Source organism: Trichomonas vaginalis, chromosome IV (assembly GCF_026262505.1).
Source record: "Trichomonas vaginalis G3 chromosome IV, whole genome shotgun sequence".
Classification (NCBI taxonomy): Eukaryota; Parabasalia; order Trichomonadida; family Trichomonadidae; genus Trichomonas; species Trichomonas vaginalis.
In genome coordinates, this window is record NC_067206.1 from 134,590 (window position 1) to 162,250 (window position 27,661).

The 27,661-nt window shown below is 32.9% G+C and overlaps 9 protein-coding genes and 1 non-coding gene across 10 annotated transcripts, besides 1 other annotated feature; 5 read left to right on the forward strand and 5 right to left on the reverse strand.

The window, feature by feature from the left end:
• The first annotated feature begins 92 nt into the window (after window positions 1-92).
• TVAGG3_0000680 lies at window positions 93-165 on the forward strand. The gene has a single exon. It is a non-coding gene; the product is annotated as a tRNA-Arg (tRNA).
• Window positions 166-341: 176 nt separating this feature from the next.
• TVAGG3_0000690 (GTPase protein) lies at window positions 342-1,014 on the forward strand (the record flags this gene model as incomplete). The annotated part of the gene is made up of 1 exon (XM_001322885.1): window positions 356-805. One exon carries the CDS (start codon window positions 356-358, stop codon window positions 803-805), a length of 450 nt encoding a protein of 149 aa, XP_001322920.1.
• Window positions 1,015-1,232: 218 nt separating this feature from the next.
• Window positions 1,233-2,397, forward strand: TVAGG3_0000700 (FI07626P-related family; the record flags this gene model as incomplete). The annotated part of the gene is made up of 1 exon (XM_001322886.1): window positions 1,265-2,275. The coding sequence occupies one exon, from the start codon at window positions 1,265-1,267 to the stop codon at window positions 2,273-2,275; it is 1,011 nt and encodes a 336-aa protein (XP_001322921.1).
• Window positions 2,398-4,959: 2,562 nt separating this feature from the next.
• Window positions 4,960-9,798, reverse strand: TVAGG3_0000710 (guanyl-nucleotide exchange factor protein; the record flags this gene model as incomplete). Its single annotated transcript, XM_001322887.1, has 1 exon — window positions 4,960-9,798. One exon carries the CDS (start codon window positions 9,796-9,798, stop codon window positions 4,960-4,962), a length of 4,839 nt encoding a protein of 1,612 aa, XP_001322922.1.
• An 18-nt stretch (window positions 9,799-9,816) lies between these two features.
• TVAGG3_0000720 (guanyl-nucleotide exchange factor protein) lies at window positions 9,817-10,776 on the reverse strand (the record flags this gene model as incomplete). Its single annotated transcript, XM_001322888.1, has 1 exon — window positions 9,817-10,776. The coding sequence occupies one exon, from the start codon at window positions 10,774-10,776 to the stop codon at window positions 9,817-9,819; it is 960 nt and encodes a 319-aa protein (XP_001322923.1).
• An 84-nt stretch (window positions 10,777-10,860) lies between these two features.
• Window positions 10,861-12,390, reverse strand: TVAGG3_0000730 (guanyl-nucleotide exchange factor protein; the record flags this gene model as incomplete). Its single annotated transcript, XM_001322889.1, has 1 exon — window positions 10,861-12,390. The coding sequence occupies one exon, from the start codon at window positions 12,388-12,390 to the stop codon at window positions 10,861-10,863; it is 1,530 nt and encodes a 509-aa protein (XP_001322924.1).
• Window positions 12,391-13,672: 1,282 nt separating this feature from the next.
• On the reverse strand, window positions 13,673-15,154 carry TVAGG3_0000740 (protein ubiquitination; the record flags this gene model as incomplete). Its single annotated transcript, XM_001322890.1, has 1 exon — window positions 13,857-15,131. The coding sequence occupies one exon, from the start codon at window positions 15,129-15,131 to the stop codon at window positions 13,857-13,859; it is 1,275 nt and encodes a 424-aa protein (XP_001322925.1).
• A 487-nt stretch (window positions 15,155-15,641) lies between these two features.
• Window positions 15,642-17,345, forward strand: TVAGG3_0000750 (chaperonin subunit alpha1 CCTalpha; the record flags this gene model as incomplete). The annotated part of the gene is made up of 1 exon (XM_001322891.2): window positions 15,648-17,279. The coding sequence occupies one exon, from the start codon at window positions 15,648-15,650 to the stop codon at window positions 17,277-17,279; it is 1,632 nt and encodes a 543-aa protein (XP_001322926.1).
• A 116-nt stretch (window positions 17,346-17,461) lies between these two features.
• Window positions 17,462-17,749, reverse strand: TVAGG3_0000760 (uncharacterized protein; the record flags this gene model as incomplete). The annotated part of the gene is made up of 1 exon (XM_001322892.2): window positions 17,462-17,749. One exon carries the CDS (start codon window positions 17,747-17,749, stop codon window positions 17,462-17,464), a length of 288 nt encoding a protein of 95 aa, XP_001322927.2.
• A 1,880-nt stretch (window positions 17,750-19,629) lies between these two features.
• Window positions 19,630-21,215: a mobile genetic element.
• A 1,828-nt stretch (window positions 21,216-23,043) lies between these two features.
• On the forward strand, window positions 23,044-27,645 carry TVAGG3_0000780 (uncharacterized protein; the record flags this gene model as incomplete). Its single annotated transcript, XM_001322893.1, has 1 exon — window positions 23,044-27,645. The coding sequence occupies one exon, from the start codon at window positions 23,044-23,046 to the stop codon at window positions 27,643-27,645; it is 4,602 nt and encodes a 1,533-aa protein (XP_001322928.1).
• Between the last annotated feature and the right edge of the window lie 16 nt (window positions 27,646-27,661).

The window sequence follows — 27,661 nt, forward strand, 5'->3', positions numbered from 1 at the left end:
AATAAAAAAAAATTCTATGCGGCTAAAAAAATGAAAAAAGAAATGAGAGCTCAAAAATATTTAATAATATTTTTCTCATTAATTTAATGTAAGGCCCTGTAGCGAAATGGATATCGTGTGTCCCTCCTAAGGATAAGATTGGGGGTTCGAGTCCCCCCTGGGCCTTTTTTTTTGATAATCTTTCTTTTTGTTTGAAATGTCGAGTCAATTTTTGAAAGATTTAAATGATGAGTGTATCTTTATATGTACTATATTTATTGACCGAAAATTCAACAATACTTCGCATTTTCGTACATTTTGGAAATTCAATGAGTTCTATCAAATCATTTCTATCTTTTCTTTGTCATTTGATTGAATGTCCTCTAACCAAAATTCACCCTTTTTTGGCGCAAGGGAACTAAAAGTGGTATTAATTGGAGATGCTTCAGTTGGTAAGACATCTCTTTTAACAAGATATATAACAGGTTCTCACACAAGCAACATATCACCCACACTCGGTGCTGCTTTTACAACAAAATTAGTAGAGTCGGATGGAGAAAATGTTAAACTACAGATTTGGGATACTTCTGGCGAGGAAAGATACAGATCAATGGCACCATTATACTATCGTGGTGCCGCTGTAGTTGTTCTAGTATATGATTTGACAATAGAAAGTACGTATAGTAGCATTGATCACTGGCTGGAAGCATTACGCCAGCATGTTAACATGCAAACTACATTAATCTTATTAGTTGGTAACAAATTAGATCTTTTGAATACAAATAAGAGGGTTGTTTCACAGGAAGATGCCAAAAGGCACGCATAAGAAATAAATGCAGTATATTTCGAATCTAGTGCGGTTACCGGAGAAAATGTTGATGCAATTTTCCAAACAATCGCAAGACATTGCCCGAAGAATGTGCAAAGTAAAAAAGGTTCCAAGGAACTCTCAGGGGCTGAATCAAAAAAGAGAGGCTGCTGTTAAACAACCTTATAACACTATTTCAATCCTTATATTAAATCTTTTACCATTATTGCTTTAGTTAATTTCTCTTGGTTTTTAAAAATTTTATATGAAATGTTTTCTATGATACAAAATTTGTCTTAAACTGAGATAATACTGTATCTATGGATTTCAATGTTATCGTCTGATTGGTTGTTTTTTCAGATTATTTCAATCCGAAGAGTATTGTGATGTAAAAAGCTGAAATCGCATTATTTGTGATGATTGACAAGATGAGAGAAGTGCATAATCGTATAGAAATTTTAATCAAAATTTTTTTTGATGTTGAAAATTAATGCTGTAAATCCGATTACTCCGAATGAAATCATCGATCTTGTGCTAAGACCACTGTCGATTGTTGGTGATATCAAAAAGCAAATCGGTGAAAATATTCAGACAAATCCAAAATTTATTAAAATTATTTACCAAGGAAGGATATTAATTGATGAATTAACTCTTGACTCGTATGGCATACAAGATAATGCAACAGTTTATTATACAGTCTCTAAAAAAGCACTCGAAGCAGAGGAAAAGAAAGAAAAAGTTAAAAAACCAGAGGATTACGAAACAGAAACACTCATGGATAAGATCGCAAACAGTCAACTGGGTAAGAAGATGATGGAATCTATTGACGAAAACCCAGAACTCATTCAAAATCTCTTCAATCAAATTCCAAATTTCGATAAGGCAATAGACGATAACCCTGACATTGCGTATGCCATGAAAGATAACGATTTTATTACAGATATGTTCAGGCAAACCACAGCAAAAGGCAACAAAAGAGTCGCGGCCCTGCAAATGGACAATATCGTCAATCAGGTCGAGCTTCATCCCGAGCAAATATCTCTTTCTAGGCTGAATGGTATGGTTGATCGCTTCTACGAACCTCTAGCTGATGGAATGTTTTCAGAACCTCCGATTAAACTCGTAATTCCAACCGAAAAACCAGAAACTCCTTCTGTGCTGCCTATATCATACACAGGAGCAGCTGCATCTGCAATAAATAACGTTAAAAATGAAATACAGGAAGGAATGTCAAAAATTAACAGGGGAATTCTGGTTTTAAGGAAGAGAAATGTCTCTGTTTCCAAGAAATGCTACGAAACATTCAAGAGCTGTGTAATTCAGAGGCAAAATGAACCATTTAGAAACGCGTTCCCTTCTCAGCTTCAATTCCTAAAGGCAAGGGGATTCATCAACGAAGATAATGATATAATGGCTCTTGTTAAAGCAAACGGAAACATTCAAAAAGCAATTTCGTATTTGTGCGAAATTGAAGGTTCCCAAAACTAAAACCAATGTTACTTCGGAGGTTCTGATTATATTATATTGTATTTGACCATTTCTTCATGAATTTTTTTTCTAATTTGACGAGAAATTTTTATTTATTTGTTTATTTTCAAAATAAAGCAACAGTATAAATTAATGAAATGATCTGATTTTTGCATTGATGTTGATTTTAGAAGAAACGAAGTAATGAGACTGTTTTTGCACGTGAATATCAGTTATGATTAAAAATTTACCACCAATGGAAATCCAATCAATTTCAAATGGTTTACAATAAGATTGTTCCTGTTATTAAGTGTGTTTTACTGTTTTTTAAATTATTAAAGGTTCTTTTTTATTTCACTCCATATCAACTAGAAAATCTAGATTAGTCATGCATGAGTTCAGAAAAAATATATTTAAGGATACCCTTACGTGTCAGATTTTTTGCGCATACGAAGAAGTCATGCTAGACATGAGCTATAAACCTGAAATTTTAGCAACATATTTAAAACTTTTTAAACTACAATACACTTTAATATTCAAGAACAAAAATATTCTTTTTAGAAATTACATAATTATTTTATGTGAAATCTATATAAAAACATATTTTGCGAGCGTAACTTTTTTCTTTATAAGCACCTTATATGACTGATAAACTGTGAAGGCACATAATTGTTAATTCATAGAGTTGATATGTTTCCAAAATTGAGAGGAAATTTGAAAATTGAATACCCTTTCAATTCAATTTTCAAAAGATATCAGCTCCTTCAATAATTGAAGGACGATTTTGATCATTTGCTCTTAAAACAAGCATGCCATGGAGAAAAAAGTTACGCTCGCAAATCTGAAATATAACTATCATATAAAAAAATTAAATTTCTAATTTTTTACTCTATAGATATTATTGGCCACTTGTGTAATGCATAAAAGTTTATGTCATATGCATACATTTGGAAGTATGGGAGACGAGGGAAATTACTTCTATGAGGCACTAGGATTTTTAAAAATTTCTCTATCGGACTCACCATTCAATTTCTCGAAAATTAAAAAAAATCAATAATAGCTAAAATGTATTATGCATAACAAATTTTAATGTTACACGGTATTTTTTGAACTTCATGACATGAATTTTCTTTATATTATTTTTTTTTTGGATTTTCTATGATTTATGCGATAGGCTGGAACAACATTGTAAGTGCAATGATATCATTTATAGAGAAATCTAAAACTTCAGCATTCAGAACTCGCAACCACAAAAATATTCATTTGCTAAGTAAGTAAAGTTGATTAAGTTCGACACTTAGCTTTTATACGTAAAACCAAGTGTGTATTGTTATTTCTTGTTAAATTATTGAGAAAAAAAAATTGTAAGAGAAACGATACTGATTATTGAAATAATATTGAGGGTAGCTGCAGATTTCTTCATTAACATGCCGGAAATTTGTTAATCTTGGTTTTCTATCATAAAATCTGTCGAAGAATCTAAAAACGGAGATATGAAATAGAGATCATGTAAATCTAGAGTATCCTGTCAGAAAAATAGACTAAGCATGTAACCCTTTTTTGGTCATAAACACTTTTTACCACTTAGTCATACAGATGATCATTAAATTTAAACGAGCACTTTTTGTCAGAATTTATTCTTTTACAAAGACAGAAGATTTTAGTATTATTTAATATTAGTGCTGTAGCAAAATTCAAAAAACGGTGAAAATTCAGTGAATTTGTGAATTCACATTTTTTTCGACATTTTTCTTGATATATCCATGCACATTAAGAACACAGCTTTGATACGCTTAAACAAGCATATTTCATATGAAATTGTTAAAGAAATAAACAATTTATATAAAAATTGCACTTATGGGCAGTTTAGATATATAATTTATATATAACATATATACAAATCCATAGACAAAGTGCAATAACTACAATGTTGTAGAAAATTACAGCAGAAATACTGACTTTTTGAAGGATAATAAGAATTCTTCTAAATGTTGTATTTTTATAATTTGATTGATTTTTTTTACTATTTCATTAATCTTTTATGAATAATAATTATTTTTAATATATGTGCTATTAAAATTTCAAATTTTGACTAATATATCTAAGTTATCTGAACGAAACATTTAGAAAATATCATACTTACATTGAAATAGCAAGTAGAGCATATTAATAGCAAGTTTCTTGGCTTTATATCTATCATCTATTGTTGTTTGATCAAACAAAATTCACTCTATTATATGGTGTCAATTAATTAAAACAATTTTTAATAGTTATTTATTTAGTGCGAATAAGTGCAAACTCATAAATGAATAACTTAATAGTAGAAATGAATTATCTGATATAAATCTCACATTTTGTCCATCAGAAATACTTTAATTGCATACGCATAACTATTAGTAATACGTCTGGAGTGTCAATTAATAACAATCCCACAACAAGTAAAATTCAGATTTTTATTAAACTTATTTTTTCCTAAAAGTTTTCTCAAATTACTATATATACATATGTGGATAAAATAATAGTAATATTGTAAAAAATTAGATAATTTTTTTTATTTGAGAACCTCTCAAAAGTTCATTCAATTTATCAATTGTTTCAGTTTGATGTATATTCATTTCTGGAGCCTAAAACTTTAGCAATCATGACAATATCATATTCTCTTTCTAACTACGCAATGTAAGGGTATCCTTAAATAAAAATAATATTTACGCGTTTTCGAATGATTCAGTATTTTCAACAGCTACTGCAATCATCTTGTAGGCATTCTCAAATGAAGTGTATCTTGGCATATGTAAAACGTGGAAGCAAGTTGAAGAAGTAGGCAATTTGTCGATCATTGCTCCGTTTGAATCAACTCTGAACTTGAACTGATTCGAAGAACTTGAAGGAGGCAACCTCGCTCTTCCTGTTGTGAACTTGATCAGCGCTGCTCTCTGTTCCGGAGTGAATTTCTGTATGACTTGCAAGAAAATTGTCTGTTGGTCATCTGAAATTCCCTCGAATTTAACAATTTTCGCCAGTTCTTCGTAAGAACACTCTGGATCTCCGCAAGCACTGAATTCCAATGTGTCTGGGTCCAATGAACTTGGAACTCCTGTTTTAATATTCTGCATGAATCCAATTCTGACCCAGTTCATGTATTTCCGGAGTTCATTTATTCTGAACTCGTTTGACAAAGCAATAAATTCATTCGCATTTGCCAATGTCACCTTTGAAGATCTTCCGAGTTGATTCAAAGAGTTTTCTTGACCTAAAGAGTCTTTTACAACGAAATTGAGGTTGAACTGTTTGCTGAATTCCTCTTCAGACATTCCAGAGTTGATAGACTCCTTGATACTTTCCATCGTGTTCTTGTAGTTGACGTCAATTTCGTAGATATCTTCAATAGTAATTTTGTTTGAAACCAAAAATCTCCAAACAACAGGAGCGAAATCAAATTCCTGGACTAATCCTGTCCTGATAACTAACAAAAGCAGAGCTCCAACCATCATGTACAGTTTGTCATTGTCTCTCAGGCTGTTGTTTGTTGGCACAAATATGAATTTATCCCTGTAATATCCAACTTGAGAGATAGAATTCGGTGTTGGACAAACTATTCCGCAGTTTGGATTCCTCAGATCCAGACTTAGTTCTGTGACTAATTCTCTCGCCAAACCACCCATATCTATACCTCTTTCGTTTGTGAAAGAAACCTTCCACGGCTGATCTGATCCATTTTTGAGTTTGTCTATAGTTACACTTCTGAAGATTTGGTAGATGATGGAGCACCTTATGTCCTTCTCTGTTCCTTCCCTCAGTTTTCTTGCCATGTCTCTGTTGATGCTGATTTGTGGAACTGAATTATCGTTGTTGGCTCTGACAATATCCAGGAAAGATCTGAGCTTGAAAATAGGAGTGATGAAATTGTTGAAGTCATCACCGCCTTTGAGGTAGTCGTGGTTCTTCATCCAGTTGACAATCAACAATGGAATCGATCTACAATACAAAAGAGACATTGGAAATCCAGTCAATTTCGGATTGTTTGCCAAAATTTCTGGATTGAAGTTTAGATCGAGTTCTGCGTTTTGGAATGTTGTTGAAGGAATACATCTCAGGATTGCCATGTCCAAGCTCTTGTTCCATCTCTGGCAGATCATCTTCATGTCGGAAACCAAGTAATCCCTGTATTTCATGATGAATTCGTCGGAATCAACTTTTTCGTTTGTTTGAATAGTGAAGTTCTTCATCGACCAATTTTCGCCTGTACTCAAATTGATGAAGAACTCGTTGTGATTTGCTGTCTGGATTTCGTCCGTCCACTTGACTTTCTTTCCGTCTTTTGTAATAGAACATAAGTAGTCGTATTTGGTGTTACTCTGTTTGAAGACGAATTTGAACTTCTTTGGAACATAATAGCGGAATTTGATTTGAAGAGTTTTTCCATCATCAAGTAATTTCTGGTCGAAAGAAGGTAAATTCATCGCTGCAATCACCCAGAAATTGAGCAAAATATAGAATGGGAAAGATGTTATGTCTTTCGTCATCAAAAGTCTCTTGCACAAGTTAGTGATCTTCACGAAATCTGATTGTGAAGTGAGTTTGAACGGAATCATCTCAATTGGCAAAGAGAAACAGACTTTTGATGTATCTGGGACGTATTTGAACATCTCTTTCTCGCTTGGATTTGAGAATTCTGGGAAGAACTTCTTGATGTAAATGAGAGTTCTTTCCATGAAAATTTCTTTCATTTCCATAATGAAATTGGAGAACTGCTGTGAATTGGTCGGATTCCACTGAATAATGTAGTTCAATCTCTGCAGGAATTCGCCAGAAATATCAATTGTGACTATATGCAAATTCTTTGACAAAAACGCCAAAATGTTTTCTCCAAATGAGTTGAAATAGCTCGAATTAGCAATGATGGAATCAAACAATAAAACATAAAGTTTCTGTCTGTATTTCTGGAGAGTTTCTGGTTTGTAAACTGTCAAATGTAAACTCAAAAATCTGACAAAGTATTTGAAAGAAACAGCCAAATCTACGAACGTTCCGATCAAACTCTCATTTGAGAACTTGCTAAACGGAATCAATACAATGTAGAATTGGTCTTCCATTGCCATTTTGACTGTTACAGTATTGGATTTGATAACTAATACGTTATTTGACAAATTTTGACCATTTACTTGGCAAATTATTTTATTTGTCTGATCTATTCCGCCTCTGATTGCGAACCACGCTGTTACTTCTTGTCTGGAGATTGTCACTTTGCCGTGTTTGAACTGGCTTGACTTGATTACAACAGCGGAGGGATGGGAATCGATGACAGAATGGTAATGGACGTTGTTAAACCTCTGAACAAGAATGTTGAAGTATTTTTCAGTGAATTCTTGTATTTGTTCTGTTTTTTCAACATAATCAATGATTCTGTCAATAGCAGTCTTGTATAGGAACAGCTGTAATGACTTGGGAGGAGTCATTTTGTCGAAGATATCGTAATCAAAGTCAACTAAACATGATGGAATAATCTTGTCATTATACAACAAAAGTGACAAGAAAATTTTGATCAAATCTTCCATCTTTAGATTGAAGAAATTCATGACATAATCAACAGAAACATTTTGGTCATTCAGCATGTTTAAGAACAATAAGTTCTGGCTTTCTATCCTTGCTTTCGATGCATAGCCACATCCGAAGTAATTCAGTGTTTCCGGAGACAAAACTCCCCACCACATTGGAGAAATCGTTGGCAACTGTGTCTTTGGCTTGAAAATGTTGTCTTGTTCAGAAACTTTGATTCTCAAACCGGTTGAATCATCTATTGCAGCTGCTTCTCCCTGTATGTTGCAAACAGTATCAATGACACTGTCAGGGACAACAGAGGCAAAGAGAGATCCGTTGAATGTTGAGTTATCTCTGGCGATGTTCGTGTTGTTGAATGAAATCGGCTGAGATTTCGGAGGGTTGAGTTTTGCAGTGTTTGCAGAGAATTTTTCGGATAATGTCTCTTTGAGTGTTTCTGCATCATATCTGAGCAATGACTGGAATCTGCTCTCGAATATCTGTGTTGTTAGTCTCAAATCAACAACTGGTGGCAAATCATCTGGTAAAACTACAGATGTTTCTGTTCCAAAGAATTTATGAGATGCAGATTTTTCTGGCAAATAGAAATTGTAGCTGACTTCGCTTTCTCCGTGGCATTGTATGATGAAACTGAATGAAAGGCTCTTTGTCATGATTGTCTCTATTGGAGATTTGTCATCTCCATTGTAGACTGTTGCCAACTTCATCAACGGATCGAGTTGGATGATGAACTTTGTTTGCGTGTCAAGTGTTGTTTGAATAACTTTGTTTGACAGGATATTTACTCTGTCATCTTTGTATTCAACGAAGAAAGAATCTCCATCGCCTTCTTCGACTGAGAGATTGATCAATCCGATTATGCAGTAGGCGCCTTTCGATGTTCGTTTGAATGTCATCAAACTAGGTCTGTTTTGCTGCAATGTTTGTGTCATGAAACAGTGAATTCCGGCTTTGCATGTAACTTTGTTTTTCTCGATGGAATATCTCGTTTTACTTACAACATCAGAAGGAGAATGATAAGTAAATTGCAGCTCTTTAGAGTTCTTAGTAAAGAATCCTTCTGTATCGGATGATAAATGATGTCTTAATACTTTTCTGAAATATGCTAAATCTGATGAAAAAGTGACATATTTCAATTCAGAATTTTTGACAACCTGAGTGAATTGTTTCAAGAAACCAGAATTTGTCATGTAAACATTGAAACTGTTGAGAATATAATAAGCCAAACATTCTTTCGGAATTGTTTTCTGTGTGTACATCATGTTTTCTTTGAAATAAGGGTTCAAAGCATCGTAATTTTGATACAAATCACTTGTGAAAGGAAGAATTGACATTGGAATGATGTTTGGACCATAGTGGATCTTTACGAATTGTGAATTGTTGGAAAATGGCATCTTCCATGCGTAATAGAAGTTGTTCTTGGCATCGAAGTGAACCATGTAATAGATCTGGTTCGTGTTTGTGTCTTTGATGAAAGAGAACCTTCTTGTTGCTTCGATTATATTTGATAAAATTGAAAAGACACTGAAAAGATATTTTTCAGATGTAAACTTTTCAAATTTTTGGAAATTCTCTTTAGCTTTCTCTTGTCTGTTTTTATCTGGTGAATTGTAGTCCAATATGAAGGTGATGATTTCATTTATCAATTCATCTTTCTGCTTCAATAAATTCCTTATTATATGGATAAACTGAGCGCATCCATTCAACAAAACGCCGACAGATCTGACGTAACTTGTTGCAAACTGGTTTTCGTCATGGAATAAAGGATAATCTTTGAAGAAAAGAATTGGTTTTCCGCTTGAAATATCTCCTATTTTGCCGAAAATAATCGCCAATGTTTTAATTTTGTCTGTTTCTGTTTTGAGCAAATCCTGCATCAAAACAGCTGCGGAGTGATAATCAGCTGGATTTCCTCTGATGAAAATGTCTTTGATGCTATCAATTGTCATAGGAATATGGCCGCTGAATGAATGAACTAATGTCATCAAACTCAATGGAACGTTTTAGATGTTGTTCTCAGGGAAAATGTGAGAAGTGATGTGACCAACTACATCCAAACTTTGAAGTTTCGGATTTTCTTTGATCATAACAAAAATGTATAAAGTGCAGAGTGACAAAACACGTGTGTAAATGGGATTGTTCTCCATTTTTGTCACTTTTTGAATTATTTGAGAAAGTTTGTTCAAAACAAAATCTTTGTCTTTCCTGGCAATCGCTTGTAAAATGTTGAAAATGAATGTTGCGATTGTCAAAACAGCTGCAGGCTCATTTTGGAGCTCAAACATGTACTGTATTGATCTCTCAAGAATTGCTTCGATGACAGGAGACTTAAATTCGCCTGTTTCTGGAAGAGTTTCGAAAAATTGAATGAAAAAGTCACTTTTCTTGAAAATGTCAAAAGAACTAATCGTTGTTTCTTTGAATTTGTTTGATATGATGAGATCAGACAGCAAAGCTATTGATGTAGAGATGTATCCCTTTGCCTCATTTGCCTTCATCATCATTGAATACAAATCTTCCAAAGTAGACATAGAACAAATCAAATTTGTCACTTTCTTCAAATTTTCTGAGAACAAATCTTGATTTTCTTCAACATTGAATTTCAGTGATGGTTCGATATTCAACAAGAATATGCATTTCTTCATGTAGCTCTCCAAGTAAATATCGAAGTTTTCATCAATTTTATCTGAAAGAAAACCATTTTGTATCTTCAAGGTGTTTGAATTTTGTTTTTGCTGCTTCAAAGTTCTCCTTGTTTTGTAGATCATTTCCATCATCTGTTTGAAATACAGTGAAATATTTGGTTTTTTATTGGATTTCAATGCATCAATCAACTCCAAAACGTTGTCAATCATTCCGAGTTGTTTGATGAAGCAGCTGAAAGTAACTCTTTCTATGTGTCTGTCTTCATCTGTCATTCTTTTGTTCATTGGATTTGGACATTTCTTGTATAAATAATCCATTAACATTTTTACTTGTTCTTTTTCTTCTTTGTTTATCAATTCAAATATAAATGTATCTTGTTTCGATTCTGCTTCTTTCTTTTCTTAAAATATCTTCGGATACAAATTGTTGATTGTTTCAGGACTTATATTCTTTTTCAGTGCAGAATGAATCAACCAAGTGAAATCTTTGACTAAAGAGATTTCTTCACCACCAAACAACAAACTAGAAATCAATTGTATGTAAAGGAAATAAACTTCCAAAAGAACAACAAAATTCTGGTTGAATTCGTTCAAATTGTTTGGAAGATTTACTTTCAGTTTCGATGTCATTGTTACAAACAAAGGCTGCAAATACGACATGAAAAGTTTGGAAATATAAGAAAACTTGATGAATGGCTGAGATAATGACATCCATTTCCTGAATAATAAAATGAATTTCGGATCAGGATTATCACAAACCATCATCTGTTCCAACAAAATTGTTGAGAATTTGATGTAAGAATCCAAAAGTTTCTTGTCAGATTCACTGATATTTCCTGCTTTCGAAAATACTTTGTTCATTCCGTACATCAACTCACTGAGGAACTTGCTGATGAACCACTCAGCACCGTTGTCATTTGAGTCCTTCGCCATATTTGCGATCATTTTCGTGAAGAAAAACTCAACCAATCTCGAATCGAAAAACTTTATGAAGAAATCATTGTCCATCATTTGTGTCAAAGCGAAATCAGTTGTAAATGGATCGCGTGTTGTAAGACAAACAATCAATGTATCATTGGCAATGTTTAAATCCAAAGGACACAATCTTTTCGCAGTGATGATGAACACGTAAATAATTGTCTGTCGAATTGAAGAAAAAGCAGTATCAGTCAGATAATTCCTCAAATCAGTGAGGTATCTGAGTGGAAGAGGAGCCATTCCGGACAACTGGTAATGGTTTTCGATGCTTATTCCGGCAAGTAACAGATAAGTCTGCATAGACAACAATGAATCTTGTGTTGTCCATTTTTCAGAAAACTTTCCATTTTTGACTGATTCCGAAATGTTTTTGATTGCTTCGAATATCCAATCAATATATGTTGGATCGTTGACCAAATACTCATAATGGTATGGAGCGTGCGATTTAGGGAAATCAATCCATAAATAGCCAGCAAGATGTGACAACATAAACAAATCTTTCGAATAAGTGAATCTTCCAATAGAAACTGGATCGGAATTGCATTTCTTGATCGAATTGTCGAGATCAAACTGCTCCGGATTGATTCCAGTGAGCCACAATGGAGATGGACCGAGGTGGATGTGCTTCTCAATCGTTTTTTCGGATCTGATGTACATTGCTCTCTCAAACGGGTCAATAACGATGCCGGAGATGTAGTACTTGAATTCAGTGCGGAAATCACCAAGTATAGAACCATCTACCAGTGAATAATAGTGGCCACCGAAGCTTGGATACTTGATATCTTTTTCATAATTTCCGAGATATATGATTGTGCCATCTGTATAGAGACGGATGGTGTCTGTGAGGATTGTTTGGGGACTCGAAGAACTTAGTTTTGTCTGATTCTTGAGTTCGTTTGTGAATCTCAAGAGATCTGGTTTGGAAAAGTGCTCCATTTTCGAATGTGAAGACATGTATTGATTTTTGTGATACGCAATATATGTATTTCGTGTCTAAACACATGAATTTGGAAAAATTCTTTGGAATTGGGATGGAAGTGACTTGGTTAGTCTTTAAATCCATGGCTGTGAGGCTTTCACCTCCTGTTGAAAGTATTAAAACATTATTTGAAACAGCCATTGCGTTTACTTTTTTAATATCTCATTTGGATCGTTTTTCTTCATATCTAGAGAGTATAATTCGTCATTTTTGGTAATAAATAGCAAATTTCCATTCCAATATGCTAATGGTTTTGGATTCCCTGAAATGTACAAAATATCATCAGTAAGACTGGATTTTAATGTAATTTTATCGAAGAATCCGAAGTAATTATTGAAATTTGTTGAGTTTGCGATCTTAGAATTTGAAAATATGTTCAAATTATAAGTATTAGATTCTTTTCGTGTGTGATCCGAAATAAGTTTAGATAATGCAAGAGCTCTGACGAAGGAATGCCTAATTCCAAAGCCTAAATCTATAATAGGAATTAAATCATTAACAGATGAGTAATCTCTGATTCTGTGGCCTACATTATTGAATACTTCATTAAGTACTGGACCGAAACAGAGTTCCGAAACGAAAGAAAAAACTGCAGAAATATTGGATCCATTGTTAATAAAATTTGGTAATTGATATTCTTTTTTAATGCAATTTAATATAATTTCGGCTCTGCGTTTGTCGTATTTGCTGACATCGCTTTTTTGAACTTGATATAGAAAATCTTGTTGATCTAAAATATTTACTGTACTGAATCATTAACTGTTGGAATAATGGCTTTGAATATGTTGGAACTTGGATAATTGGTAAAATTATATTGGAAAAAGTTTCGCTGTACGAGTTTGTGTTAGTCAATACTATCGGATCTTGGATTATGTCCACTAGCATTTCTAAATAAAAGTCATTAATTTCTTTTTGAGCTTGTGGATCATCAAAAATCTGAGTCTGAAAAGGATTTTCGAAGATTTTATTGGTAACATCAACGTCAATCAATGGGAGAGATTCAGACGCATAATAGGTGGAAATTGGACTTGACTGTTGACCACCCATTATTCAAATTAAAAAAATCTGTCAAATTTAGTTCAGAAAAAACCGAATTTACAACGTCATGTAACTTATTTCAGAGATTTGATAATGTTGATATTATGATTATTCAAGATTTTTCATTTATTAATTAATACGCATTTTGATCGATTTTAATTGAAAATTGAATGATTGGCGGGCAATATAATAAATTAAATTTTTATTGAAATATCGGCCGAGTACTTGGAAGATCGCATTTAATAAGTGATTAATTCATAAATGTGGTCTGGAGCTTTACAAAAGAAGATATGCAAGACTTAGGGTATGATTTAAAAAAGATATATGTCAATGAAATATCAAATAAACTTTTTAATGTGCGAATAAACATTTGTTCGCGCGCAAAGCTATAGCTAACATACATTTATTTCTTTGCAAATAATTGCTCCATAGTTCTAGGTGCCAATTCTGCTGCTGTCTTGCCCCAGCAATTTGCAGCGTCTGTTTTGACATTGGGGAATGTCAAAATATACTTTACAAGCTCTGCATTGCCTTTCTTTGCGGCAATAAGAAGTGGGCTCTCTTTGTTTTCATCGTAAAAGTTAATGCGGCCGCCATCTGTAAGAGTCTGACGGAAGAGGCGAATATCATTGGATTCGGCAGCTCTAACCATGGCATAGTTAACTTCCTTGGCAAGCTGTTCCTTCTTAATGCGGGGAAGGATGTAATTGTATAGTTCGATTCTTCTATAATAAGTTGCGAGTCGTAATGTGCCTTTAAATGAAATTCCTGATTTTGTAACAAAGTCTATCATCTTCTGAGATCCTCCTGCAACTGCATATGCTGACAACGTTGTTGAATTTGCGCCTCTGCTTAACATAAGTTTGACACACTCAACAGAGCCATAAAAAGCAGCATATTCGGCAACTTGTGGGGACCATTGAATAAACTGTACTGGTGTAAAGGCGTTTTCTGGGATTCTGTAGGTGAAATCGAGTTTGTTTGATTTAAGATATTCGTCGAGGGCTTTAACATTATCTGTAGCAATGAGGTATTCAGCTGACGATTTGGTGAATCCGAACTCTGTAAGCTCCTTTAAAATCTTGAAATTATTGGCTTCTAAGCCAGCCCAGCCTTCCTGATACTGTGTCAATATTGGCTCAGTAACCTTGTCTTTGAGGGCGTTGGCCTTTAGCTCAGCGTAATACTCTTTGTCTGAAACAAGAATTTCTGGCGCGAAATAGCAAAAACATAAAAATTGGAAATTAGGTTTGTTGCGAATAAATCTCTTGATTTGTACGACAAGATCCCAAATTTCAATTACCTTTTCAGTAATCAATTTTTTGAGGAAGAATAAGTATGGAACAATGCCATGAATATCGTATTCAATTTCGAGTGCGAGGGAAGACATCATTATTGTTGAAAATATTGTGCCAATTGCGTTTGTTTGTGCTTGTCTTGACTTTAAAAGTTTCAACATTTGGACAAGAGCGGTCAAATCAGAGCGCAATGGGACAATTTTAATTAATTCGTTAACAAGGATTGGTGCAAGGTCTCTTTGCTTTGAATATTGGGAAGCAAAAATGAGATTTACTGTTCTTTCGATGTTAGTTTCATTTAAATCTGAAAACCATTCCTGAATTTTCATTGCTTCAACACCTTCACGATGAAGAGGTGGTATCTCCGACAAGCTTACCATTTTGAATTTTGTTTGAGCGTGAGTTTACGAAACGTCAGAAGTTTTCAAATGAATTACTAAATAAATATTGATGAATATCAATAGTCAAATTCAACGATATAAAAATGTTAAAAGTTGTGAGCACGTAGAAAAATTGACAACTCGGATAAGAATTGAACTAATGACATATCTGGGAAGGTTATGTTGTCTTTAAGTTGCTTTCAATCCAAAACTTCTGGAATTGATTCTAATTGAAGATGAGAATTTTAAAAAATTGGTTCTTTGATATCATTAAGATGGCAAAATATTTATTTCGATGAGTAGAATTAATGTATGATGGAGATGCATGAATAATTCGAAATTAGGTTAAAAACATTCTGAAAAATTAAATGTTTTTTAAATCTCATTATTAAAATAAGCAATTTAGTCTATAATTGGCATGGATCAATTAGTAAATGTTGATATTATTTGTAATAGTAAACGGCTCTCAAATTGTGGGGTAAAAGCGGTTATTTTGATTTCCCCTGGCCACTCAAAATGCTTCCAGTCACTCCAGGCTCTCTTAAGATTGATGGTCAACGCCAGCAAGGCGAAAACGTTCGCGTTCAGAACGTTCGTGCTGCCATGGCTGTTGCTAACGTCGTTCGCTCCTCATTAGGCCCAATCGGTCTCGACAAGATGCTTGTCGATGATATTGGTGAAGTCACAATCACAAACGATGGTGCTACCATTCTCAACCACCTTGATGTTCAGCATCCAGCTGGCAAAGTTCTCATCCAACTTTCTGAACTTCAAGATCGTGAAGTCGGTGATGGCACAACAACAGTTGTTCTTCTTGCTGCCGAACTCTTACGTCTTGGCCAAGATTTAATCAACAAGAAAGTCCACGCAAACACAATTATTACTGGCTATCGTGCCGCCGCTAAGAAGGCAATCGCTTTCCTCAAGAAGAGCTGCGCAGTCTCCAATGACAACCTTGATCGCGAAATTCTCTTGAAAGTCGCTAAGACATCCATGAACTCAAAGATTCTCAACGCTTACTCCGATTTCTTCGGCAACATGGTTGTTGACGCATGCCTTGCTGTCAAGACACCAGCTGGCAAGTGCCCAACAAACCGTGTCAACATCGTAAAGTCCCTCGGCAAATCCCTCCCAGAATCCACAATCGTTACAGCCGGCGTCGCTCTCAACGCAACACGCGCTACAGAAGCATTCCCACGCCGCCTTGAGAAGGTCAAAGTCGCCGTCTTAGATTTCGGTCTCCAGAGAACACGTCTTCCAATGGGCATCCAGTTCCGCCTCCACGACGCCTCCAAGCTCGAAGCCATCCAGCAGGAGGAAGTCAACGCCGCAGAACGCGCTGTTCAGGCAATTCTCAAGGCCGGAGCAAATGTCATTGTTACATCAAAGACAATCGATGAGGCATCACTCAAGCCACTCGTCAAGGCCGGTGCCATCGGTATTCGCCACGTTTCCGATGCAGAAATTGCTCATCTTGCCAGATCTACAGGTGCTACCGTTGTTTCACAGCTCATCAGCGAAGATGGTGGCGAAACATTCGATCCAGCATGGCTCGGTGAAGCAGAACTCATCGAACAGGTTCCAGTCGGGGACAACCAGATGACAATCTTCAGAGGATGCGCCAAGGAGAACTCTGCTTCTATTGTCCTCCGCGGTCCAAACACATTCACACTCGAAGAAGCCAACCGTTCTCTTCGCGATGCCTTATTCGCCGTCAAGAGAGTCATCGAGTCAAAGCACATCGTTGCTGGCGGTGGCGCTGTCGAAGCTGCCCTTTCTGTCTACCTCTCACAGATTGCCAAGGACTACGAAGGCAAGGAACAGGTCGCCATGCTCAAGTTTGGCGAAGCACTCCTTGTCATTCCAAAGATCCTCGCAAACAACGCTGCACTCGATTCAATCGACTTGGTCGCCAAACTCCGCGCTGTTCACTACGACGCACAGCAGAAGGGAGAGAAGTGCTTCGCTGCACTCGACTTAGTCAACGGAAAGATCCGCGACGGAATGAAGGACGGCGTCATCGAACCAGGTATGTCTAAGGTAAAGTCAATCCAGTTCGCTACAGAAGCCGCCATCACAATTCTCAGAATCGATGACCTCATCAAGGTTACACCTGAGAAGAAGCCAGATAGAAACGAAGAAGAGTAAAATATATGTAGATTTACTACGATATTAATCAAATTTGTATTTTTTTCGATATCCTTTATATTAAACGACATAATATCATATCTATTTATAGTGTAAATGATTGAATTTTAACATAAAATTATTTTATTCTCTATTTTATAAAAATAACAGGTGTAAAGGATTTTTGTTGATAGAATTAAAACTTATTTGGAGACTGTGTCTTTCTTTTCTGCTTGGAATTTTGAAAAATCGATTCCTGATAATTTGATTTCTTCAAAATCAGGAATTCTAATTGAGTGACTTTTTTCTTCTTTTGTATCTTGTTTTTGTTTAGGTGCCGCTTGAGTTACAGGTACTTTTGACAATGTATTTGGTTTTGGTGTAGGTTTAGCGCCAAGGCCTGATGGCTTTTTCTCATTATCACTGTTAAGGAAGTTAAAGATGATTGAATCCTTTGGAGCAAGAGTCATATCTCCTTTATTCAGAGCCATCCTTAAATGTTTGTCACTTTTTAGGAAAAGGATTTTAGTATAAAACCAAAATCGAGGAATTATGATGTTGGTATGTTGATTGTTCCATTGTACAATAGCAAACATGTAGGGTTATGTGCAAGGTATATGTTAATATAGTAAAAGCATCTATTTATTTAAAACATTGTGTTGGATAGCCTTCTTTCATTTTTTCCAAAAAAGGAATCATTTTTCCTCTTTAGTTTGGGGTTAACAAAAATAAAATGGGGACATCGGTAGTTCAAATTCAACTTACTCGAGTTTTTTATCTTTACTTCAAAAATAAATGAAATTTCGATTTGAAGAAGACTTTGTTTTTTCAAAGGTTGTAAAACTCTTAACCTTAAAAAAATTTGGACCCCCTGGAGGAATCCTGATCGAGCAAGTTTGGAGTCTCCCTCCAGGTGAGGAACATGCAAACGAGAGAAGTGTTTAACACTTCATAAAGTATCTTATGGATATGGTTAGATATATAGTTCTACTTAATGGAAAGAATTAAATTGCGTTAAAGTAAAAAATGGAGTTATGAACTCATTTCGATATAAGATGCTTCATTATCATATATAGTAAATGTTTTTATTCAAATTAAGCTTAGTTAGATTTTAATTAAAAATTGGCAATTCCGATTCGCTTTTATTTTGGAGGGTATATGCGTATCCTGAAGCTGGTAAAGTGGTTCGATGGGTTTGCAAATCTGTCTGTACAATTTTTCAAAACGATTTGTAATTTCCGTTTGAATAGATAATTAGTATAGCTTGTAATGTCAGTAAAGTCAGTTTGCCTTAGTAAATGAAAATAAAGTTGATTCAAGTTGATTAATCTTGATTTCGGTGTTAATTGAATCAGGAATTAACAGATTCAGCAATTGTTTTGAATTTTGGAAGATAGGCGCACTAAATTATGGTTTGTAAAAACATTATACTATGTTTTTCTAATGAGGAAAGCTTTGTTGATAGCAATTCGTAAAATGAGGAAAAAGTACGTTAAACTTTACATGGCAAATTTTGAAAAGCTTGGGAAATAAAAATAGCCAATATTAAGTAAATTAATATCTAATATATAAATAAAGAATATTAAAGTAAAAGAATTTCAAAATTATATAATTCCTATTAAAATCGAATAGTTTAGAGTCAATTTACAGGAGCACTCATAAACATGAGCGTGACTAAGAAATTAAAAGTTAAATTTAGTCTGAAATTTTGTATATATTACACAATTAATACAAGATAATACTGTCAGTGATTTTGAATGGGTATTTTAACTTTGAGTGGCCACATTAAATTTTTGAGGTCGATATTTTTGGCCTATTTTAAAATATTTAGAATGACCATTCAGCCAGGGCGCTTATAGAAGCATCAGATAATGGGTGGTCGGATAGCTCAAAACGTGACAAAGTTGTCCAAAATAATATTTTTAAAGATAAATCTAAAATTTCTTTTATACAAATAGTGATAAGTTAGAATATTAAGTTTGAGTGAGATTTTTGAAAAATTTCCTAAAAGTGATTTTGGGAAGCCAAAATTATAATAAATATTAATAAAATCTAATTTAAACGCTAAATCAAAATAAAAAATATAAGGTAATTTTCGTGGGTTAAAAATCAAAATTACATTCTTGATTTTTATTTAATATTTATATTCCTGTAGTTAAATGAAATAAATTTATCCATATCATTTGAGGAGAATTGCATGAATTAGAAAATTGGCGGGGTTTAGCAATCTTAAATTCTCTTTTATAGAAATATTTGAATAGATTATAGCTCAGCTGGATAACATCCCTATCAAGTTCGATTCTAGTTTTTGTTATTATTTTTTTCCTTTTCCCTTCCTAAGCGAAATTTTAAGGGGTAAAGTTGTGAAATCCAAAGGTACATTCACTAGGCGATAACAGTAAAATGGGATGAAAATAGGATAAATAGCATCCCTATATAGTGCCTAACAATATTTATACGGGCCAAAAAAATTTGGCTAGAGATTTGGCGAGTTATAAAACTTAGAAAATTGAGAGGGATTTTTATTTTTGAATTTTTTTGGAAAGTTAAAATTGCGATTAAAAATCGATTTCCAGGAGAACTAAGCATCTCATCATATATTTAAATCGATAAAAATATTAAATAATAGTTGAATAGTATAACAACGTGAAATTATGGCTGAATCTACAGAAAAAATGAACATATTTGACATTTTTGAAAATTCATACGTTAGATGGTGACAGACTCATAAACTATACTTTAGCTAAGATTGATATATGGTTTCAACAACACATGGTTAAAATCGTAAAAATATTTTAGATTTCAAAAAGATATATATGGTAATATAATGGAACAAAGTCAACAAATAGCATGTTAAATATGTTATAATTAACTTTTTATTAGATCCAATAGTAGATATCGAATGGTTTCCAGCTTTATGGTTAAATATTTTCTTTTCGAGCTTCTCTTTAACTGTTGTATTAAGGTTGTAAATTTTTGATGCTAGAAACTATGGAATCTTCTTTGCTGCTGCATTTTTCTTGAGAGTTCTTGCAATTTCGAATAGATCTGCGCATTGTATGAAATGGAGGCTTTAAAATATCTTGAAAACAGAATAGGACTGCTTTTCCAAAGGAATGCTTACTTGTAAATCAGAGAGTTTCAAAAGTGAGAGCAAGATTATCATCATAACTTTCGATTTTGCTGCGAAAAAGGAAGACAAGTAATTAACAAATCATTTACTGTTGTTCATCAAAAGAAGAAAACTTTGATAACAACTAATGATGATAAAATCAAGCTATCTTTTAATATTTTAAATTGATAAGACATTCAAAATATTTGAATGGTTTAAAATATTTTCTTTTAATTTCTATAAGATATTATCATGATTATATAATAAAATTTAAATTTTTATTCAAAAAGGCAATATTTCAAACTTTTAATTTCAAAAATCTTAATTCTGCAATAAGTGTATTTAATTGTAGCAAATTTAATGATCCTTCGTCATGCTTAGCAATTTGGAACTCATAAATTAATGATTTCTTCAAGTAAAATTCTGCATTATTTCAAAAGTCAATAATTCTCTAGTAACTTTTCTTCAAACCCTAACCATTATATTATATGTATAATGGAGAATAATTGCAAAGAAAGATAGCCGAATTTACTGGGTAGTTCTTGTGATGCGAAATAATTGCAAATTAACACCTAGTTTTAACAGCATCAATCTCTTTTTGCTCTCATTTAAATGCATTCGCACACTTTAATTTTGAAATATAAGAGTTTTGGAAATTATCAAATTTATCTGCTCAAATACTATAGATCTTCATAAGTGTTAATAGAATCATTAGCCTTACATATAGTGTTTAATATAATGATGCACATTATACTGGGATTCATTCCTTATTCATCTAGTTATTATAAGATTTACAACCCCATGAAAATTTAAAATTTTGTCAAAAATAGTGAATGTACCTTTTTAAATCCATACATATACTTATGTTAATGTATAATATATGTAACTTCTGATATTATATGCTGAATCTCAAAAAAATATTTATTTGATTTTCATAAATTTCGACAAAAAAATGTTCTAAATACTATATATATTTTATATGCAAACTGAAACGTCCCTATTATAGACTTTGCCAATTTAGGTCCATGAAAATTCAATATAGCACACTAAAGCCGCAATACCCATTCAAAATCACTGACAGTAAGTAATTGGCTCATTTATAAGATTAAGTCAAACAGTTTAATGTCATATGTATTTTTATTTTAAAATTTGAGTGGTTAATGAGCTATATTTATAATGCTAGCATAAGTATCGAAAAATAATAAATAATTAAATATTCGAAGCATTAGATTTACCATAAAAAGTGATATTGTATAATAATAGGAGCAATCTGATGCAAAGAATAGCTTAAACTCAACAATTAATTTTCCAAAAATTGTGGGGAAATCATCATATACCTAAAATATTTTGAAAAGCTCTGTCTCCAGATAGCTTAATGGATATTGCATGATAAATATAATAAAAAGTACATAGTTCGAATAATTACATCTTTGCTTTTTTCTTTTTTTCAATTAAATTTGAATATGTTTTATTTTTCAAGAGAAATGAGAGAATTCTTGTCTATTAACGCTGGAGAAGACTCTGCTTCTAATGAGTGTTATAATACATAATGTTGTAGTATGATACTTTCTCACCAGCAATGCAAAATTCTATATTTCATTTAAATTATTTTTAATTATTTCAGTTAATTCGATTTTTGCAAAGGCACTTAGTAATATCATGCTAAATTTGTCCATTTCATATAACAAATATGAACAAGATAAGCATTTTAACACTTGCCAATATTTTTTTCATGTTTTGATAACTCAATATGCAATGCCTGTTAATATCTTAAATATTAAGTTCATTTTTACTTAGAATGAATGTTATCCTAGCAAATTAAGCAAAATTATATTCTAATTATTGGAAATAGAATTTAGTTTTATAGAGATTTATTAATAACATCAAATACATGCATTCTTTATAATCATGAACCAGTAATAAATATCATCGATAAGCAAATGTTATTCAATATTTATAAGAATCTCATAAATCTTTCTGGAATTTATATAGTTACTTAATAAGTAAAAATTTCTCAGCAATACATGTCTCTTATCTCCGATAAAAGATGAATGATAAATATTATAATGCTTATCCAAAACTTTTATCTCAGTTTTGATTTTGCCAAAAGCTTGCACATTGTGTATTAAGCAACTAGTTTTATGAAAAGATATTAACAATATCGACCTAGAACTAAAAATCCAATGATTCTAAGTGAAAAAGAAAAAAACTTAGTACCATGGTATTCGAACTACATTCCTTCAGTTTACCAGTTTATTCCACTAAGCTAAATCTGACACGTAAACTTTTTTTAAAACTTTTTGTATATGATCCTTCCCCACCCGGACTGAATTTAGCTAATTTCGAATTCCATAGGGGTTTTACTAATATAAATATACTCTATTGACAAAACCAAAACATATCCTCTATTTCAAATTCGCATAAATTCTTCTACACCGCTATTTATTTTTAAAATCAACATTTTTTTGAAATTTTTCGAAACTCAAACTTAAAATTGAATGCGTTTTTCACGATCTCAAAACACAGCAGACAGATTCGAAAAAAATATCAGCCATTTGTTTTAGAATCATCTAATGACCTTATCTCCAAAATTAGAAGCAAATCGGAATTGGGAATCTTAGTTTTACAACCTTTGTTTTTTCTTTACATCCCACAAATTTTTTTTTGCAGAGAATGAGTTCTTCTTACTCGTATAGGCTTTTCCAGCAAGAAGGACCTCTCAGAACTGCATCATCTATGTCTAAAAATAGAAGCCTAACGCAATCATCTAATTTAAGTACGCTAAATTCTGCAAGAAGAACTAAATCTAGGTCAATTTTATCTCAAGATGAAGAAACAGTCGCTCAAAATCAGATAAACAAGCTGCAATGCGAAATAACATCACTTCGTAGCGAAGTAGATATGCTGAAAGATAATTTGCGATGGACAGAACAAAAATTATCTGCAATAAATGGTGATTTTTATGGTGCATCAGTAGCTCAACAGTACGAAACAACTGATGTTGCCATGAGATCTGTCCAAAAATCCAAAGCTGAAGAAATAACGAATTTTAAAAAAGAATCTAAAATTTTGCAAGCGCAACTCAACACGTATGAGAGTATGTACTCGGATTCCAGCATGAAAGTATTACGAAAAGACGTGGCAAAGCAGCGACAACTTAAAAAATCAGATGAAAAAATTTGCGAAGACAACAAAGAAAAGATTAAAGAGATCAAAGAGCGTATAAAAACGCTATCAAATCAAGATATTAACAAAAAGATTGAAGAACAATCGAAAAGAATTTCCGCATTACGAGATAGAGTAAATTCTCAAGTACAGAGACATCGTAATCTCAAAATGCTTGCAGAATTATTATCTAATAAAGACTCTAATATGGATGATTCTCTTATCGATAGTTTTATCCATGGATCTCAAACAGAAAACGATGTTCATGAATTAACAAAGCAATTATCAGACTGCCAAAGCACCTTAAAGACAAAAGAGTTAGAACTAAAGGATTTAGACCTACAGACACAATTAGTAGCGAAACAAGACGAATTAGAACGAAGAACACAAGCTTTAGAAAAAATGATGCAACAATCAACAATATTAGACAATATCTTTGATGAAACTGAGAAACTATGCATTGGACCATTGTCAAAACGTCCTTCTCGATCGAAAACTTCCGATCTTATTAAAAATAAATATCCGAAAGCGACAGGAGTAAGTATCGAGAAGATAGATGACAAGCACTACGTATTTGTAGGATTCCAAGATGCTGGAGAAGCCCAAAAAGCTGCGGAATCAATCAAAAAAGAAAAATTATTTGGAGATAACGTTAAAGTAACAATAAACAAGGTAGAAGACAGTAGTTTGAGTAGTATACTTAAGGAAAAGCCTGCTCAATTCAACGGCTCTTTCACTGGCCAGATAAATGAAATAAATGAACAGCCGAAACAGAGTTTAATCAGTTCCATCAAGTCAGACATACAGAAACTAGAGAAAGGAAACAACAACACTGACTCATTCGATGACTTTGAGAGTGAAAAAGAGAAAAAGCAAACAAACACAAAGCCAAAAGAACTAATTATATCAAAACTCACTGATAAGAACCAAAACACATCGAAAGGATTCGAAGAACTGACTAATTCCGACAAACCACTGATTTCCAAAAGTCTGTTGATTGATCAGCCGCAGAATTCTCCATCGAGTGGAATTCCCCTGCAGAGAAGAAGCAGAACATCAAGCAGAATCATGACTTCTGCTGAGATTGCGAAGATGGATTCTTTGCCCAGTGAAACTTATTCTGAAGGAAAGAAAGAGAAAGAAGAAGAGAAAAAGGAAGAATCAAAACAAGAGAAGAAAGAAGAGTCAGAAGTATCAGATGGATTCGCTGATAGTAGTGATGAAAGCAAGGATTTGAACGAAGAAGAAAAACCAAAGAAAGATGAATTTCTTGAATCATCTTCTTCAAAGAAATCTAAATCCAAAGAGAACTTTGACTCATTCAGCGAAAGTAGCAAAGAAAAATCAGTCAAAGAAGAAAAGAAATCTTCTTCATCTGAGAAAGAAAAAGAATTTTCTGAATCTGAAAAACAAGAAAAGAAATTATCAGAACATGAGGAAGAAAAGAAATTTGAATTTGATAAAGAAAAGAATGAATTCTCTTCAGATAAAGAATCAAAGAAATCTTCTTCATCAGATAAACAAGAAAATTCATCAGACAAAGAATTTTCTGATTCAGAAAAGAAAGAAGAAGAAGAAAAGAAGTTATCAGATAAACAAAAGAATTCTGATGTAAATAAACCAGAATCAGAAAAAGAATCAAAGAAATCATCAGAACACGAAGAAGAAAAGAAATCAGAATCAGATAAAAAGAGTGAAAATTCTTCACAACATGAATCAAAACAAGAAAATGAAGAAAAGAAATCTAATTCTGAAAAAGATCCTTTCTCTGATGAATTCAACCAATCTGAATCAGAAAAAGAAAAGAAAGAAAACTCTGAAAAAGAAGAAAATCAAAAATCAGAGAAAGAGAAATCTATTTCAGATGATTTTGCATCAGAAAGAAGTAAAGAAAAAGAAAATTCATTTGAAAAAGAAGAGAAACAAAATGAAGAAGAAAAACCACCACAGTTATCAATTGTTTCTTCAGTAAACAAAGCTTTGAATGAAAATGAATCACCAGAGAAAGAAGAAGAGAAAGAGTTTGATTCATTTAATGAAGAAGAACAAAAGAAAGAAGAAGAAAAACCATTGTTAGGATTAAGTAACGTAATTAAAGATACATTAACTAAACCAGTCGAAGAAGAAGAGAAGAAAGAAGAAATTCCTCAAGAAAAATCTAATGAAGATTCACAAAAAGAAAAAGAATTTGATGCTTTCAATGAAGAAGAAAACAAATCAGAAGAAAAACCAATGTTAGGATTAGGAAACATATTAAAAGATACATTAACAAATCAAAATGAAGAAGAACAGCAAAAAGAGAAAGAAATAGTTGAAGAAAAATCTCCTGAAGAAGAACAAAAAGAAAATGATTTTGATTCATTTGAAGAAGAAATCAAGACAGAAGAAAAGAAGGAACAAGATGAAGATAATAAACCATTGTTAGGACTAGGAAGCATCCTCAAAAACACTTTAGCAAATCCAGAAGAAGAGAAGAAAGAAACTGTTGAAGAAAAATCAGTTGATGAAGAACCAAAAGAAAATAATGAAAGAAATGAATCTGAAAAAGAAAAAGAAATTGCAAAAGATGAAAGTGAAAAAGTTGAAGAAAAATCTCAACAAAATGAAGAAGAATCACAAAAACCAGATGAAAAAGAAGAAGAAAAACCTTTACTCCCTCTAGGAAACATTTTAAAGAATAATCTTTCTGCAGAAAATGAAGAAGTTAAAGAAGAAAATCAAAATAAAGAAATTCCAAAAGAAGAAGAACAAAAAGAAATTCTAAATGAAGAAAAAACAGAAAATTCAAATGAAGACAATGAAACGAAAGAAGAACAAAAAGAAAATGAAGAAACACAAGAAAAACCATCACTTGGACTTGGTTCAATGTTTAAGAGTGCTTTGTCTGCTGAACCTGAAAATAAACAAGAAGAAAAACCTGATGATGATGAACAGAAAGAAGAAGAAAATCATCCTAAAGAAGAATCAATTGAAGAAGAACCTAAAGAACAAGAAAACAAAGACAATTCATTTGAAGAAGAAAATAAATCAAATGAAGAAGTAAAAGAAGAACAAGCTCCAAAAGAAGATTCTGAACATCAAAAAGAAGAGAAACCAAATGATGAAGAGGAAAAGATAGATCAAAGTCCACTTGTAATTGGTTCTCTAATCAAAAACGTTTTGTTGCCAACAGAAGAAAGAGAAATTAAACAAGATGAAGAGAAAGAAAAAGAAGACAATTTTGAAGATGATTTCGAATCTCCAGAGAAAGAGAAAGAAGCATCTAAAAATGAAGCAGATTTAGTTGGAATGACAACAGGTTCATACTATACAACAAACAGTGTGAATGCGATGTCAGTTGATTTAAACTGCACTCCAGAAGCTGTTGATGACTCTCCAAATCCAAATCTTCAAGAATTCAATTTAGAAGCAATTGAAGATGATTTAGTTGAAGAATACAACGAACAAGAAAAAGAAAGACAATCTCTTCTCGCAGAGGAAGAAGAAGAAAAACAAGAGCAAAATGAAGAAGAAAATAAAGATGATGTCGAATTAAACAATGAAGAAAAGAAAGAAGAAAATGATTTTGAAATTAATAATGAAGAAGAAAATCAAAACAAAGAAAACAATGAAACAGAACAAACTAAAGAAGAAAACAAAGATGGAGATGATTTGGATGATTTTGGTTCAAATAATGACAAAGAAAAACCAAAAGAAGAAGAAAGTAAAAACGAAAACTTAGATGCATTTCAATCAAATGAAGAAAAAAAAGAAGAAGAAAAGAAAGATGAAATTGAATTAAAAGAAAAAGAAGAAAATCAAAATGAAGAAAAAAAGAAGAATGATGAACAAGAGGATGTTTTTGAGTCAGAGCCAAAAGATAAGTCAATGCTCAATGAAATAACAAACAGTGAAGAGAAACTGATACAAGAAGAAGTGAAATCAGTGAGAAGTGTTGGATTCGACCACGAACTTCGTTCTGTTCCTTATGGAAGTAGAAACTTTGAGAATTTGAGATCTGATGGATCAATTCCTGTTTCAAACTTCGAAAGCTCCCTCCATGACTCATCAAACAAACAGAAACAAGCTGTTGAAGACCACTCTCTTCAAGAATTTGAATCTGATATTTAATATATTGAATTTTTAT